Consider the following 13,777-nt stretch of genomic DNA (forward strand, 5'->3'; position numbering starts at 1 on the left):
TAGATGTAGCAGTACTGTCTATCTGTATGTCGTGTATGTCATATTATGTTATGATGAATTGAAAATGGGGGACCCTGATGTAAACAAGACGAAAGTCTTTCTCTGGTCTGCATCCCCTTAACAATTGTATGTAATTGAGCTGTACTGTACTGTACCCATTCTGCAATCTGTTAATAAAGTTTTCAATCAATCAATCATCTCAGCATCCTTCTAACCTCGTCCCCAGCTGTACCGGACGCTGATTGGTTGGTCACTACAACGTCACCGCCCCATCCGCTTCCCTTCTCGCCGTAAAGATGGCGGAGTACGATCTAACCACCAAGATTGCCCACTTTTTGGACCGGCATCTCGTCTTTCCTCTATTGGAATTCCTGTCCGTTAAAGAGGTGAGTTCTTCTTAAGCACTTGACACGTTCTCTGTTGTTCTTTGTAAAGAAACGTGACGTTGGGCCGTGTTTTAAACGTTCTAACCGCCACGTGCCGCGAGGGAGGCGCTCGGGTTCAACCTGGCTGTGCTGTAGGGGCGCGCGGTTTACAACACGGGGAGTCTCGTTGGCCTTTTGACGGGCGGTGTTTCCTCGTCGTCCTCGGTCCCTCTCGTTCACAGGCACCGCTCACCCGGGACGTATAGGATTATAAAACATGCCCAGCACTTGTTAGCTAAACGCTAACTGCTGTTGCATGCAGCTAATGTGAGCTAACTTGGCTAACCACGTTTGCCAGCCAGCCACACTGAATGTTTTAATAACAAAAACAAAACATCTATGGTAATAATAATAATAATATAACGTAACGTTACCGACCTGGTTCACTAGTGTTTGTTAGCGAAGTGGCTACTAGCTAAGGTAAAAACAGAAAAGGCTAACCCGAGCTAACGTTAGCCTGCAAAGCTACTATTCTATTGACTCCAACGTGAACGGTCTACTACTGACGTATCTCCTCATTTTTATTATATGTAATACCATTTCGTGTTTGTAAAATAGTGTAATCTGTGGTTAATAAATGGTACAAGTTAGATAGAATAGAGTTGGCATCTTTTCAGACAATGCCGAGTCTGATGGTAATTTCTATTATGTTAATCAAATCTTATCAGCCTAAAAGGGGAGGGGTGGGGGGGGAACACTGTACAACTGTACAAGCAAAACCGTACATTGGAATATTGACAACCATACTTGGTCATTTACTGTACACACTGTCTCACTGATGTCCTGTTGGCGAGCATGTTTCTATAACATGTTGTTCAAACAACCAACCATACATCATCTAGCATGTTTCTATAACATGTTGTTCAAACAACCAACCACACATCATCTAGCATGTTTCTATAACATGTTGTTCAAACAACCAACCATACATCATCTAGCATGTTTCTATAACATGTTGTTCAAACAACCAACCATACATCATCTAGCATGTTTCTATAACATGTTGTTCAAACAACCAACCATACATCATCTAGCATGTTTCTATAACATGTTGTTCAAACAACCAACCATACATCATCTAGCATGTTTCTATAACATGTTGTTCAAACAACCAACCATACATCATCTAGCATGTTTCTATAACATGTTGTTCAAACAACCAACCATACATCATCTAGCATGTTTCTATAACATGTTGTTCAAACAACCAACCACACATCATCTAGCATGTTTCTATAACATGTTGTTCAAACAACCAACCACACATCATCTAGCATGTTTCTATAACATGTTGTTCAAACAACCAACCATACATCATCTAGCATGTTTCTATAACATGTTGTTCAAACAACCAACCATACATCATCTAGCATGTTTCTATAACATGTTGTTCAAACAACCAACCATACATCATCTAGCATGTTTCTATAACATGTTGTTCAAACAACCAACCATACATCATCTAGCATGTTTCTATAACATGTTGTTCAAACAACCAACCATACATCATCTAGCATGTTTCTATAACATGTTGTTCAAACAACCAACCATACATCATCTAGCATGTTTCTATAACATGTTGTTCAAACAACCAACCATACATCATCTAGCATGTTTCTATAACATGTTGTTCAAACAACCAACCATACATCATCTAGCATGTTTCTATAACATGTTGTTCAAACCACCAACCGTACATCATCTAGCATAGGGCTGGGCGATATGGCCAAAAATGATATCGCGATAACGATATCGATAACAATATCATATCACTCGATAACAATATCATATCACTCGATTAAAAAAAAAATCAGCAATTAAAAATCAGCAATTCTTTGTCGTTGCCGCCATCTTTAGTGTTACATCCCCTCAAACTCCAGTTCTCAGGCTGCAGCTGGTTTGAAAGCTAAAGTAAACCGGCTTCTCTGCTGGCTGTGGCTCCAGGGGAGTTGAACAGTTCTGGCTCTGCTAGTTTCTTTTCTATCTTTTGGCGCTTTTTTGCTAGCTCTGCTAGCACACAGCCTACTGTGTACAGACGGTTTCAAACTGTATTTTAAATTAGAAAGCAAACAAAATAAAAGAGAAAAATAAATCTCATGGCAAATTACTTTATGTTGCAGGCAAGAAAGACAAGTCTGTCCACTGTCTCTGGTTTTAAAACTGCCCTGTTGCAGGTCGAAAAAAAGAATTCAATTTTTTTCCTGACCCCCCCCCCCCCCCCCCCGATATTGATTTATTAAAATATCACGATAATTATCGTTATATCGCCCAGCCCTACTTGTCACGTACTTTTGACTTCTATTTTTTACTTATCTATTTTTTTTATCTAGCACACTCAGGAGCAGAACAGGAAAAAGCATTTCATATAAAAATATTCTGTATTTTTGTATGACAATAATAAAGAAACTTGATGCTGTCATTTGACTGAAACATTTAAGCAGTGGAGAAGATGCTATAGCTGGCCCGGGACCGTGATGGCATGGGCAAATGGAGGGGAAATACTTTAGTAAATATAAATGCGTCCTTTTATGCAGTGTTTATAATGCCCATTTGTCCTCCATGTTGGAAGAGACGATGTGTTGTGAGAAATATATAAACTAACATGTAATAATAGATGTCTGTCTTATTACTGGATTGTGTAATAATAAACAAGTCACAGTGGAACAGTGATATCATGCTTTTCCAATGTTTACCTACTGCATTTTCTTTTGTGGTTGCCAATGGTTACAGGCAGCCATGCTGGACTTGACTTGACTTGGAAGAAAAAACGACACAAACTTTTTGTGCAAGGAAATCGCCTATCCTTCTAACTAGGGCTTCACGATATGAGGGACATCTACTCTAGCAATAAATAACATTGTTGAATGTTGGCGATGACGACATGATTTGTGATGAATAAATAGATATTTAAATATACAGTTTTAATGCTGTTCTGCTTTAGGTTAGCTGCTAACATAGACCCCAGACAATGAATAGCCTATGAATAGCCCACTGAATAATGACTGAAATACATTATTTCCATCATACTTTTATTAAACAAATTGCACCTAAACAGCCACTGTATTGAAAACAAATACCACCAAACATATGCATGTAGGGCTGCTCAATTATGGCAACAATCATAATCACAATTATTTTGATATTAAAATCACGATTATTGAACTTTTCTTTTCAACCAAAGGCTGCCTTTCTGTCATCTTCTACAAATTACCAAAGACTTTTAAAAATAACTACTGATGGCTCCCTTCTGCCTCTTGAGTCGACGCGAGCTGAAACTACTGTTTGGGCTTGGGGGGAGGAGTGGAGCGCACCACTGTGAAGGAAGGGTGTGCTGCCATGTGCCATAATAATCGTTTTACACAACTTGTAAGTTGCTTTGGATAAAAGCAACCCCCCCCCCCCCTTGTAAGGGACCAAAAGTAATTGGACAAACTAACAATCCATAAATAAAATGGTCACTTTTGATACTTTATTGCAAATCCTTGGCAGCCTGAACACCAGCTTTGTTATTAATGTCCAATAACTTTTGGTCCCTTAAAATGGATGAGGCAAGGGGGCGGCTGATTGGCGCAGTGGGCAAGGCGCTCGCCACTAACGCAGGAGACGCTGGGTTCGAGCCTAGCTCTCGGCGTTGCTACCGGCTGGCCGGTCACTCATACTAACACACATTGGCAGTGTTAGGGGTGTGAAATCCGGTGGGTGGGGATTGGACGTTGTGGACAGCGACTCCTACAGGTCGGTTTGGTGATGCCTGTACAGCAGAAAGAAACAGGAAGTATCGGGGGCAGCGTGAGCCTCCCACGCGTTACTCCTCGCCACAGAGTTCGAGCTGCTGCGGTGAAAAGATGCGACAGGCTGCCTCCTCGTGTACCGGAGGGGACACGTGATGCAAGGCTTCTGTCCTCACTGCAACCGAGTCGACCAGTGGGAGGCATAGTCTAGCAACGTTCAAGACCGGGGAGGGAAGAATTGGATAATACGAAATTGGGATGGGAGAAAAATAGAAAATGGGGAGAAAAAGTGGATAAAAAAGAAATTGATGAGGCACATATAGAAATTGTTTTAATTCCTACACCGTTCACTAGGGTTGGGTACCGAACTTGGTACTTTTAAGTGTACCGACCGATTCTCACGCTAGATCGATCTGTACCAAATGTACTCGGTACCCTTACATCTTTAGTATACAATAATAACAAGGCTCCCGATGAGCACCTTGCATGGCTTCCTCCGCCGCCTGTGTGTGAATGTGTGACTGAATGGGTGTGAATGTGAGGCTTAAGTTGTAAAGCGCTTTGTACCACATCATGACGCATAGAGGGAGAGAGAGAGGGGGAGTGTGGGGGGGGGGGGGCAGCGAAAGGGAGAGAATGTTCTGTCCTCTTCTACATCGCTTTTGTGATGCGTTCATCTCACGCATGTTCATATCGTGATGAAGGTAAATATAAATATACAGAGTATTGTGTGCAGCCTTCTAACCTCTCCCCGTTACTGTCTTGTCTTTTCAGATCTACAATGAAAAGGAACTGCTTCATGGAAAGCTGGATCTCCTCAGTGAAACCAACATGGTGGACTTTGCCATGGATGTGTACAGGAACCTCTTTCCCGAGAAGGAGATTCCCCACAGTAAGTCCCCCGTCTGTTGTACTTGTGACTTGACAATGTAAACAAAGTATCGTATCACAATAATGTTCAGTTTTTGATACTGCTGCAACAAACAATTATTTGATAGGCTGGGCGCTAAAACGATAACGATAACTATCGCGATAAATTATTCCCTCGAAATAAACATGAAACGTGGTCGCAAATTTCGATATATCGATTTTCCAAGCTTGGATATGAGCACACGCACTAACAACCAATCAGTGAATTCCTGATTCTACTGCGCAGGCGCACCAACCGACCTGTAGGAGTCGCTGTCCACAACGCCCGATCCCCACCCTTCAGTTTCCCTCCCCGTAATACGGCCAATGTGTATTACTGTGGACGACCAGCTAAACTGAAAGCAAATGTGGAGCGCTGGGCTCGAACTGACGAGCCCAGCGTCTCCAGCATTTCGTGGCGAGTGCCTTGCCCACTACGCCACGTAGCCGCCCACCCAGCCCTTAACTTAAACATAATCATTTGGTGTGTTGTTACTGGGTCTTGTATACACAGGTAAACAACACAGTAGAAAAGTAATATCAAGTTCTAGTTCTTTAATAGTTGTCATACAGAAGTACAGAATACTTTCATACAAAATGCTTCTTACTGTTACGCTCCAGAGACTGTGCTAGACAAGATAGTATCAAATAACATAATAACATAATATAGCATGAATTTAGAAGAAGAAAAATGAGGTCACAGTGTTCGGTATAGACATATGTACAATGTTCTGAGTTACCATATAATATACAATACACAATACTATGCAGTGTACTAATGTACAGTACTATCTAGTGCAAAGCAGAAATGGGATGAGGTACAATTTTAGGTACAATTTACAGTAAGGTGTACGAGTTGTAGTGCAATCCTTCATCCATAAATATAAAGTGTGGGGAGTGGGTGCTACAGTGTGTTTGTTTAAAGTGGGTGTGTGCTATAAAGTGTGTGGAGTGGGTGCTACAGTGTGTTTGTTTAAAGTGAGTGTGTGCGTGTGGATGTGTGTGCTATGTGCGTTTGGTGGTTGTTGTTGTGTAGTGTTCATTCATTGTTCGTTTAGCAGCCTGATGGCCTGGGGATAGAAGCTTCTTCTGAGTCTTTCTGTGCTCGCCTTGAGACTCCGGTATCGCTTGCCTGACCGCAGCAGTTCAAAGAGGCAGTTGTTCGGGTGACTGGAGTCTTTAATGATTCTCTTAGCCTTGCCCTTGCAACGCTTGTTGTAAATGTTCTGGAGGGTGGGGAGCCCCCCTCCAATTGTGCGTTCGGCTGAACGTGTCACTCTTTGTAGTCTGCTATCATGCGTTTCCAGTGTTTTACCTACTCTACCACTGCATATAAATTAAGCATTTTCTCTGAGAGTGGTTAGGTTACCAATGGTTACAGGCAGCCATACTGGAAGAAAGCGATGAGAACTAAATAAACATTCTGTTCAATGCCTCAATTATCCCAATTAGAACCAAGAAACGGATGGCTCTTCGGCTGCTGTGGGACTGTAGGGCTGGTGATATGGAAAAAATATATATCATTAATCATTTGATCAATCAAGTGATTTTTTCTACATCGATATATATATATCATCACGATATCTGCTCACATTATGTGAAATCACGGGTTATGTCATCCAGTTGATATTGCAATTTTAAAGTGCTTATAAGCTTCTCATTGCTTCAAGTAAAGAAAAAACTGTAAACAAAACATTCCCTTCTGAGTTTTTAACACATTTTAAGCAAACTTTTCACTCTGAGCTTCCAAGTAAAAAGGAGAAATAACTGTAAACAAAGCGCTCCTCTTTTTTTGCACTGGGTTATGACACTATGAAGCGGGTAATGTCACTGATTGTTAGCTGTTGAGTCGATCCTTTTTCCTGTTTTTGATGCACACACTTGTAAGTCGCTTTGGACAAAATTCAACTTTCCAACAATGTATTGAATTATTGGGAGAAATGCCCAAAAATGCCCCGGCAGACGAGGGCAAAGTGCCGTGCCGTGACGTGCACTTTCGGGGCCGCCCGATGTTTAACCCCTTAAGCCCGACGGGCTCGGTACAGGGCCGAGATTCCTATCGCGCCATAAATCGATCAATACAGATCATATTAATTAATGTTGCATTTTCTTTTCAAATGTAGCCAAGAGTGAAGACCCTCCCTAACCCTAGGCAATCTTTTTTAAAGAATTTCTTCCATACCTGTTACCTGTTATTGCACAATGTTTTTTTATTGGATTCTATTATATGTTGTACACCACTGTATTGCACATTGTTGCGGGCAAGACCACCCGCATTTCATTGTATACTTGTATGCCGTGACAAATAAAACTCTTGACTTGACTTGCTTGCCCCTGACTGCAGAGCTCACTCACTCGCGTACACTGTCTGGCACACACGCACGCACACACACACACACTCCTGTCTGCAACGGCGGAGGACTGAGAGACATAGAAGCAGCTGAGTGCTGCGCTGTTTTAAGTGAGCATGGCCTATTGAATTGATTGATTGATTGCTAATTTTATTACTGTACGCCTGGTTTCCAACTGGTTAAGTTTAGGCCCTCTAAAGTAGGTTTAAAAAAATAAATAAAAAAATAGGGCGAAAACTTTTTAATTTGTTTTACCTACTTTCTATAGAAGCATCTAAGAATGAAGTTCTATATAAAAGTAGGTCTGCATCCCCTTAACAATTGTGTCTATTGAGCCGTACTGTATTGTACCCATTCTGCATCTGGTAATACAATGTTCAATCAATCATTCCAATAACAACCGCTAACTTCATAATTAAAAACGAATGAAAAGTTGGATGTGTTAGTTGGTTGGATGTCTTAGTTGAAAGACAGTTGGATGTGTTAGTTGGTTGGATGTCTTAGTTGAAAGACAGTTGGATGTGTTAGTTGGTTGGATGCACTTCCGAGCTGCTTCCACATGGAGGCAATTTCTCTTTTTTTGTTGTTGTGGGAACTACTTTTTGTGGCGGATGTTTTTTTTCAATAAATCTTCGATTAATGTGTGTTTATTGTATAGCAATAAGGTTGGATGAATGTGGCAGTTGTATAAAAGCATTACACCACTTGTAGTCGTGATTTGTGAAAAATAAACCATGCCTAGGGGGGTCTAACAACCCTCGGCTGCGCCTCGGGCCTAACGACCACCCCTAGGCATGGTTTATTTTTCACAAACCACTCCTGCGCGTGATGTAATGCTTAAATAATAAACATGCACTACACTGCCCCAGGTGAGTAGGGAGATACAACCAAGCTTGCCGTGAAGACCCGCCCTACTCTGCCTCTGATTCGCAGACTGGGGGTGGGGGAATGTGATTGGACCAAAGCAGAGTCACACCCAGACAGTGGCTCCAGTCGGACATGCATTGCAGACAGAGACGCTGCTTGCATTAGAGAGCGGAGAATTTCGACTTGTAGTGTGTTGGCGCTGTCTCGCAGACATATGAAAATGGTTCAAATTAATTGAATTTGATTTCAAAAGGCACGATTTGATCCACTTTTTCTCTTTCTATTTTTCTCCCATCCCAATTACCCGCTGTGCCAATTCTCCCCTCCCCTGTCTTGAACGTTGCTCGCATATGCCCCCCACTGGCCGGTTGTAGGGAGGATAGAAGCCTTGCATCACGTGTCCCCTCCGATACACGAGGAGGCAGCCTGTAGCATCTTTTCACCTGCCAGCGCGGACTCTCATTGGCGAGGTGTAACGTGTGGGAGGCTCACACTACCCCCGCCATTTCCTGTCTCTGCTGTGCAGGTGTCCCCCACCGACCTGTAGGAGTCGCTGTCCACAACGTCCAGATTACCACCCATCGTCTTCCACCCGCTAACTCTGCCAATTGAGTTAGTATGACGACTGGCCCAAGCCGGAGGCAACGCCGACAGCCGGAGTCGAACCCGGTGTCTCTTGTGTTGGCAATGTCCGCTATGCCACCCAGTCGCCCACATAGTCTTTTTTATTATGTATAGGTTAAGGTTACTAATAATTATTTAAGCAATGCAGAGTAAGAAAAGGGTAATAAGACGTTTACCTGAATACATCTCCATTATGATTAGGGCACGCTGCCTGGCCGGACATTGTGCTCCTGAGAGCAGCTTTCTAGTTACTTCTGTGGTGCTCGGTAGGGCTGACCTTCCATATCTTTTTTGGAATTCGAAGCTTCGGGGCCGAGATTCGATTTTAATTTGAAGCCTCGAAATAAACAAATTAAAATAAAAAAATAATAAAAACAGTTTAAAATTTAAAATTTTTAAATTTTTTCAATGTTGTGGGACTTGTACATCACTTTGTTCAACTTTGTCAGTGCTGTAAAGTTTAAACCTTTTAAAATCTTAGACAAACTAATAGGGGTGGGAATCACCAGTTTCATCATGATACGATACGATATTGATTCTTTGGACAACGATACGATATTTGCCGATATCACAAAGTCTCTCACGATACAATACGATACGATTAGATTCAGGTGCCTGCGATCGATATGAGATGATATCATATGCCCATTTAACACAATCAGTAACATTTAGATCAACAAAAAAAAGGTAATGAAAATATCATTTGACATTTGTATTTTTGAGCTCTTCCAGACATTTAAAGGAAAACCAATCTATTGTTTTTAATACAAATAGACCTCCTGTTCACTGTAAAGTGCCACGTTTTTATATATTGAGCTTTAAACTTTAAGCTACATTTTTTGGAACTCAAAACTCACAACCTCCCTCTCCCAAACCGTTCCTACAACAATTTGTTGATGTTGCATGATCATGTATAGGCCTACATTTATTATGTATTATATTGTTTATGTTTAAATAACATTTAAACATCAAACTCCTCTGACCTCATCTGGTCTTTCCAAAGACGCGCGCACACACACACACACACACAGAAAGGGAGAATGCTATGCTGTAACATCTACACACACGGAGCTACTGCTGTTGTTCTTGGGCGGATATGAGACTCGCCACAGGATTTTCAAAATAAGAGTATCGATATGAATCGATCTTATTACATCGCATCGATCCGATTCGATTGTTGATAATTACATCGATGTATCGATCTGGATCGATGTATCGTCCCACCCCTACAAACTAAACACTTAGTTTCCATGAAATATTGTAAGCCGTCATTTGAGGCTTTATAAAAGCAGCACAATGAACACAAATCTGTCAGTGCCGAGTCCGACCTCATCTTAAATAACCAACAGCATTGCTTGTTGTAGTTAACAAAGAGAGGCAGAGTTGATTTTGCAAAAATAAAAATCATATATATATATTTTCATATTCGAATCCCATCGAACGAAGCTTGGAAGTATTTAAGACGGCCCTGGTGCTCGGTGCAGAGTCACATCTCTCAGGAGGTGTGAAGGCCACAGATGGCTCTGCAATCTCCATTTTGGCAGAAGTATAAGTTGGGCTTAAAAGATGACTAATTTAAGCCTGGTGTCCCTCCAGCTCTGAGGGAGAAGAGGACTACGGTGGTGGCCCAGCTGAAGCAGCTCCAGTCGGAGACGGAGCCCATCGTCAAGATGTTCGAGGACCCGGAGACCACCAGGCAGATGCAGTCCACCAGGTGAGCGTTCATATACTGGATACTAACTCGCATCCCATCCATCTTAATATCCTGGTCATGCCCTGCGTACAATACATAGCAGACTATTCAGAGTATTAACATGGTTATTTGTGGCGGTGGTTGGCCTGGTTGCACTAGGTTCTTAGGTTATTTGTGGTGGTGATTGACCCGGGTGCGTTAGATACACATTAGGGCTGGGCCAGTGGGCCATTCTTGCTAAAATGTGAATCACGATTTTTCTTTCTTAAGAATTGAGATCACGATTCTCTCACATCATTTATTGCACTCTTTCTTAAACAGACAACATAACATATCAAAGTGCTTGACTTAAACTTAAACATAACATATCAAAGTGCTTGACTTAAACATAACATATATCAAAGTGCTTGATTTAAACTTAAATGTCTCTTGTAACATACAAAATAACTCGTCAGAATCGTCATCATTTAAAAAAGTAAAGTAAAAAGTAAAAACATAAAAAAAATTATAAAAAGAAAATCGTCATTTAGAAATGAGATTGCATAAGTCTATGAATCGCGATTCGAGATCGCAATTTTTTTTCCGATTAATTGCCCAGCAATGGAAAAGACTCTACTTACCTCACAAGAAAACTGTTAATATGTTATTGTGTCAGTTTTGGGAAATCTATTTGCGGTGGGTCATCACAAATGCATCTTATGTATCAGAAATGCTGTCATGGAAACTAAACATGCGTCGCCCCGCAAAACCTGACCGTAATAGGGTGTTTACGCCCCTATATGTGTCCTGGCTAATATCGGCATATTCCAGGGATCATTTTTACATTTCTCATTGGGATATACAGGCTTATCCCAGTTACCCCAGAATATGACATTTACGTGCAACCAACTCCAAAATGGAATTCCTCAAATAATACTGGAATCACTGTGTATGTAAATGCACTCATGGGAACCGTGCAGCCGAACGTGTTGTTCACCCAGAGAGTGTGTCGTCTGTTTGATCTCTCGCCGAGCACCTTCTCCAACCAGACCTTCTGCATGTCGTGAATAGAGCCCAAGACATTCGGCGGGTCGTCTCAGATTTATTACTGTTCTTGCTCTCTTGATTCGGGGGATCAGTAGAAAGGAAGTGTTATTTAATACAGTAAATTGCAGCGCTGCATTGATGTAATTGAAGAAACGAGAGGCCTGCATTTTGAGCGAGAGAGTCACTAAAATTCTTCTTGTTGGGTTTTTCAACGAGCGTACCCTGTGAACACACACACACACACACACACAACGAGCGTACCCTGTGAACACACACACACAACGAGCGTACCCTGTGAACACACACACACACACAACGAGCGTACCCTGGGAACACACACACACACACAACGAGCGTACCCTGGGAACACACACACACACACAACGAGCGTACCCTGGGAACACACACACACACACAACGAGCGTACCCTGGGAACACACACACACACACAACGAGCGTACCCTGGGAACACACACACACACACACACAACGAGCGTACCCTGTGAACACACACACACACACAACGAGCGTACCCTGTGAACACACACACACACACACACAACGAGCGTACCCTGGGAACACACACACACACACACACACAACGAGCGTACCCTGGGAACACACACACACACACAACGAGCGTACCCTGTGAACACACACACACACACACAACGAGCGTACCCTGGGAACACACACACACACACACACACAACGAGCGTACCCTGTGAACACACACACACACACAACGAGCGTACCCTGTGAACACACACACACACACACAACGAGCGTACCCTGGGAACACACACACACACACACAACGAGCGTACCCTGGGAACACACACACACACACACACACAACGAGCGTACCCTGGGAACACACACACACACACACAACGAGCGTACCCTGTGAACACACACACACAACGAGCGTACCCTGGGAACACACACACACAACGAGCGTACCCTGTGAACACACACACACACACACAACAAGCGTACCCTTGGAACACACACACACACACACAACGAGCGTACCCTGGGAACACACACACACACACACACAACGAGCGTACCCTGGGAACACACACACACACACACAACGAGCGTACCCTGGGAACACACACACACACAACGAGCGTACCCTGTGAACACACACACACACACACAACGAGCGTACCCTGTGAACACACACACACACAACGAGCGTACCCTGGGAACACACACACACACACACACACAACGAGCGTACCCTGGGAACACACACACACACACACACAACGAGCGTACCCTGGGAACACACACACAACGAGCGTACCCTGTGAACACACACACACACACAACGAGCGTACCCTGTGAACACACACACACACACACAACGAGCGTACCCTGTGAACACACACACACACACACAACGAGCGTACCCTGGGAACACACACACACACAACGAGCGTACCCTGCGAACACGGAGAGCAGCACACACACACACACACACACACACACACAACGAGCGTACCCTGCGAACACGGAGAGCAGCACACACACACACACACACACACACACACACAACGAGCGTACCCTGCGAACACGGAGAGCAGCACACACACACACACACACACACACACACACACAACGAGCGTACCCTGCGAACACGGAGAGCAGCACACACACACACACACACACACACACACACAACGAGCGTACCCTGCGAACACGGAGAGCAGCACACACACACACACACACACACACACACACACACACACACACACACACACAACGAGCGTACCCTGTGAACACGGAGAGCAGCACACACACACACACACAACGAGCGTACCCTGTGAACACGGAGAGCAGCACACACACACACACACAACGAGCGTACCCTGTGAACACGGAGAGCAGCACACACACACACACACAACGAGCGTACCCTGTGAACACGGAGAGCAGCACACACACACACACACAACGAGCGTACCCTGTGAACACGGAGAGCAGCACACACACACACACACAACGAGCGTACCCTGCGAACACGGAGAGCAGCACACACACACACACACAACGAGCGTACCCTGCGAACACGGAGAGCAGCACACACACACACACAACGAGCGTACCCTGTGAACACGGAGAGCAGCACACACACACACA

The 13,777-nt window shown here is 43.5% G+C and overlaps 1 protein-coding gene across 1 annotated transcript in view; it reads left to right on the forward strand.

Annotated features, from left to right (window-relative positions):
* Nucleotides 1-264: 264 nt before the first annotated feature.
* The window catches only part of eif3ea (eukaryotic translation initiation factor 3, subunit E, a), a gene marked incomplete at its 3' end in the record, with an annotated part of 112,629 nt that continues 99,116 nt past the window's right edge, over nt 265-13,777 (forward strand). Inside the window, 3 exon segments of the mRNA XM_084335915.1 lie at nt 265-386; nt 4,931-5,048; nt 10,504-10,621. Coding sequence (XP_084192041.1) covers nt 297-386; nt 4,931-5,048; nt 10,504-10,621 — 326 coding nt within the window. The 5' untranslated portion in view covers nt 265-296.

This window comes from Notolepis coatsorum, assembly GCF_963971535.1.
Source record: "Notolepis coatsorum genome assembly, chromosome: 19".
Classification (NCBI taxonomy): domain Eukaryota; kingdom Metazoa; phylum Chordata; class Actinopteri; order Aulopiformes; family Paralepididae; genus Notolepis; species Notolepis coatsorum.